The 4,737-nt window shown below is 35.6% G+C and overlaps 1 protein-coding gene across 1 annotated transcript; it reads right to left on the reverse strand.

The window, feature by feature from the left end:
- Positions 1–566: 566 nt before the first annotated feature.
- Positions 567–2,277, reverse strand: LOC111881598 (cysteine proteinase 15A). The gene is made up of 4 exons (XM_023878001.3): positions 1,776–2,277; positions 1,503–1,622; positions 1,153–1,396; positions 567–1,052 (listed from the first exon to the last, which is right to left on the reverse strand). Exons 1-4 carry the CDS (start codon positions 2,250–2,252, stop codon positions 781–783), a joined length of 1,113 nt encoding a protein of 370 aa, XP_023733769.1. The 5' UTR covers positions 2,253–2,277; the 3' UTR covers positions 567–780.
- Between the last annotated feature and the right edge of the window lie 2,460 nt (positions 2,278–4,737).

Below are 4,737 nucleotides of genomic sequence, written 5' to 3' on the forward strand. Positions count from 1 at the left end.
AACACAAAAACAATCCTATCAAAAAAATCTAGTCCTCTAGTGTTTAGTCCAAAATGGCCCTTTCCAAAACCGTCCATTGGCCACTCTAAAACAACCCGAAATGCCTCAAATATGATAAATCTTGTGTTTGTCGGAAGTTATTGCAAGTATTTGTAACTTGCTAACTGTTTTTAGTAGATAAATAACAACTTAAATGGAAAAAACAAAGTATTATTAGTTTTTCTAGAAAAAAATAATAATAAGAAAAACATATATAAGATTTAGGCTTGTTTTAGTTATTGACAAGTTTTAATTATGTAATTGTGACTATTTTAGTTTGAATTAATGAAAAAATGGTGTTTTTCTCTTCATTTTGAATTTATTTATAAATAGTTTATATATCTTGGTCCTAAGAAATAAAACAAAAGTATCAACACTATAATAACAATTTTTTGAAAGTACAATCCCGTACTATACCACTTGTTCATGCACTCTTCTTTTGCTTTTGTTTTCATATTGTAGTCATTTCCACAAAAACCAAAGAGAAAGAATCAACATCATCAAACAATCTAAGTCCCAAAAACAAATAACAATAACAAAGTTTTTCCAATTTGTTTGATTCCATGTTGCAGTAGATATAAAACTACTAACTGAAACTTCGTGGCATATTACTATTACTATCTTGTCCACATACAGACAGTTTTAATAAGACACATTATTACTACTTACTAGTTACTACATATTTACAAATAGCAGAATTAAAATTAAGTGCACATTACATTACCTTGGGTTTAAATAAGTTCAAGTATTTGTAGAAACCACAGCAGAAACCATGGTGTCCATCCCACAAGCATTGTACCCACTGCAAAGCATGTAGTACCCATCTTCACCCCAGTCAGCTCCCCATGAGTTCTTGATAATCCAGTATGGCTTCTCCTTGAATCTCAAAGGTGCATAACCTGAAGATCCATATCCAACAAGAAGAACACCATGATCCATTCTGTTCTTCGAGCAAATATACGGACATGACACTTTGCCTATGTATGTTTGCATCCAAGCAGCATTAATCCCAACTACACATTACACAATTTGAATGTTGTAAGAGATAATTGAATCAGGGTTTATGAATTATGATAATGATGATGATGGAAAATGGAAAGATGTATAATTTACTTGCAAGAGGGCCGTATGTGACAAGGTTGGCTTGGATTTGATCTTCGTCAGTTGAAACAACGCTAAAGTTGGAGACAGATGCAGCGATTTTGGATTTGTCGAAGTGGCAGGTGCCATCGATTCCTTTGTAAGGGTAATCGGATTCTTTCTGAACACCACCTGCTTTCAATATGTACTCGAATGCGTTGTTCATCAGTCCACCATTGCAACCTGCGTCGCATGCATTGCGTTCAGCAGGATCACACTGCAAAAGAAGTGGATTTTGTCATCGTTTTTTTAATAGTATAATCGATAATCCAAGTAAGAATTGAGAAGATGGAAATGATGTAGAACCAGAAATGAAATTTAACCTCATGATCACAGTCCACAAGCTGTTGTTCACTCAGGCTGACCAATTCCCCGGTTTGAAGGAAGTGAGATCCTTCCAAAGCTCCTGTGGTACTGAAGGACCAACACGATCCACATGAACCCTAAATTGAAAGAAGACAAATAAATTAATGTAAATAGCGTCTAATAGAAGTAATTTTGCCATGTATTTATCCCTAATTTGAACAAGGAGTATGTAATCCATATAAAAGTATAAACAAAAATTAACAGTTTGATCTGAGAAGATGATCGATCACCTGATCTTTAACGGGAGTCACGGCACCCTTCTCGCGCCAGTCAAAGTTTTCAGGAAGATTACTGGTCGGGAGAATCGGAGCTTTGTTAGCATCAGCTGGAAACTTGAGAGGCTTTTTTAAGCCAAGGTAAGTCCGGCGAAACTCCGACGGGGTTAAATCGGAGAACTTTGTAACGCCATGCTCGGCCGTAGGATCGAGGAGTTGGTGACGCTTAGCACGGCGAAGGTTAGACTTGAAGATGGACTTACGGAAGTCATGCTCCTCTTGAGTACCATACGTCTTCCCAAACTTGCTCTTGAAGAGCGTGAAGTGGTGGTCGACGTTCAGGAGAGGATCGGCAGTCGTCTCTTCCTCCGATACCACTTGACGGATCAAAAGATCCGATGAGAGTTCATCGGCAACAGTGACGGTGGCGGTGACGGCCGAGATGAAAAGGAGGAGGAGAGGGAAGAAGGATAGGAGAGATGAGTGGCCCATGGTGGAGACTGGAGAGATATTTTCGTATGGAGCTTCTGCTAGTCCAGTTATACTGATTCCAAGAAGTTGGTTGGTGAGATATAACCGTTGAGATCATGACACGTGTCCTTATCTGATTTAAGAAAAATGCGTTTTTCTAGATGATTGCGTGTACGATTTTTAAACAAGACATAATTTTTGGATGGTCCTCCAAAGATGTGGGAAATTTAGATTTGGTCCTTCAATATTTCACAAACGGTATATGTGGTTTGGTTTAGACTATACTGTATGCGTAGTCGGTGGCGGAACTTAGTGGGACATTTGGGGTCCCGGACCACTGTTTAATTTCCGACATGTAGTGTAAATTTTTTATTTATTTGGTGCACCCGCTTGAAGTACAAGGGACATCCCTATTAAAACAATCTGCGACTGCCGCTCTGCCTAGTACCGCAAATTGCGGTGTGCGGTAAACATCAAACCCATCCTCTAAAGAAAAGTCTGGTATATATACCGTGCGTTACAATTTTAACGTATGTGGAAAAGCTATTCCTTCAAATGTAGTATTTTCATGCATTAAAATGTATACTTTGGTGGGTGTGGTATGACACCGATCAATTTTATAGGGTGAGGAAAAAACGAAGTGACAATGGAAAAATATGGAATATGCGGTGGTATGACACCCACAAACCTTAAAAAATAGCAACTTCATGACAACGTTGAAAATCGTTGTATCGTTTGTGTTTATGGTTTTTGTTTCTAGTTAGCTAAATAAATATAGAAAGATTGGTTTAACCTTTTTTATGTTTGCCTTATTTTTTAACTAGGAAAGAACCCCGCTTTATATTGTTGGAAACACAAAAGAATTTGAAAACAGAAAGATTTTATTGAGTTACATTGCAAACGACTATTTAAATATGAAAAATGCAACAAATAACAATCTATATTGGTGTGCCTACTCTTAATGCCCGATACAATCTTATCCACATCTCCACTTAGCCCACATGTTTTTGGTGGTTGCTCCTCTTCTTTTGCTTGACCACCATAAACAAACAAACAAACGACATAAAAGACAGTCTTTGATTTCATGTATGCCATACAGAAATACAAAAACATTTTAAAAGGGAATAAAAAAGTTACCAGTTATGATAAAAAAAATAGTTATTATTTTTTAGTGATGTAAACAAAAGTCTTTAACCATTTAACCATTCGGCCCTTCCATTAATTCACTCTTATTATCAAGTAGATGTTGGGCTTTTTATCACAAGTATTTTGTAGCCTATTCTTATCCCGCAACAGTGACAAATCTTCAGCAAGTTTTGATAAAACTCCAACCATAAAAGCATCCCCTACACCTGTTGTATCTAAAGGATCTACTTCCATCCTAATCTACAAAATCGAGGGAGAAGACATTGTATGTTCATATGGTAAAATTGTAAGACCCTTGAACAAATCAAACAAAAAACTGCAAATAGAAGTCAAAATTAAAACTTTTCACTCTCAAAATAAAAAAATAAAAAAAGTATCTAAATTGAAACAATTGGTTGCATAATTTTACCTCAAAGCAAATTGGATAACTGTGGTACATTGCCCCAAATAGTTGATGAAATCTTATAAAAAAACATCACAAGCTTAATCCTTGATGACATTGCATTGAATAAAAGTATTCTACTATTATGTGTTTATTGCAACATCGAAGTTTCAATATAAAACAAAAATAATTTTTCTCGCTTTTTGCATTTCCTTAAAAAAGATTGTTGATAATATATCCTTTGATACCAGTTTCTTTCTTTTGTTCTGGTAGATACTATGAGTACTTTTGGTTGTATTTTGATTCAAGTGGAAAACAGTTCCTCTGGCTAAATTGATCAAAAATCCTGGTGATATGGCTTCAATATTGGGAGAACCACTTTCAAGAAACACTATAATGAAATAATCCTTAGACTAAGCTTTAAAAATTACCAAGATTAATCTTTTGCCACCCAACTATAAAAAGTAAATATTTAACATAGAAAGCTTTGTAAAACAATAAACCTAACCTTCGTTGATGTATTTGAATGGGTCGGATGATGAAATATGCCAACATCTTACTAGAGGTATACTTACTTGAACCCTTTATGCCCCTGTACAACCAAAGCCACCAATAACCTCAAAATCAATATGACAATCATATACCCTAAATAAGTAGACTTGGATAAAAGTGAATACTCATTGCAAGAAAGAACAAATATTTTTAATTATTATTTGTGGATGAATATAAAAATTTCTATTGACCTTAATTGGCATCGAAATTTGTCCGGTGTTTTGCTTGAATTGAGGAAGGCATCTGATTATGGCTTTATTTTGTTCTACAAAACTGAAACTGGGATGTAACATCCCAATTCTAAGGTATAAGATTTATGGCTTAAAAGACAAAATTCTCCTTGGAATTCGTCGAGTTGATGGCATCAGACTCAACGAGTTGGAAGCTCTCAACTCGACGAGTTGTTAAGAAACACTCGACGAGTTG

Source organism: Lactuca sativa, chromosome 4, assembly GCF_002870075.4.
Source record: "Lactuca sativa cultivar Salinas chromosome 4, Lsat_Salinas_v11, whole genome shotgun sequence".
NCBI lineage: Eukaryota > Viridiplantae > Streptophyta > Magnoliopsida > Asterales > Asteraceae > Lactuca > Lactuca sativa.

Bases quoted from the DNA above. Each gene is read 5' to 3' on its own strand.
- LOC111881598 (XM_023878001.3), bottom strand. From the start codon at position 2,252: ATGGGCCACTCATCTCTCCTATCCTTCTTCCCTCTCCTCCTCCTTTTC. The intron at 1,397-1,502 runs GTTAAATTTCAT...CTTCTTTTGCAG, and splicing joins TTGTGGACTGTGATCATGAG to TGTGATCCTGCTGAACGCAA. The intron at 1,053-1,152 runs GTAAATTATACA...TGTAATGTGTAG, and splicing joins CACATACGGCCCTCTTGCAA to TTGGGATTAATGCTGCTTGG.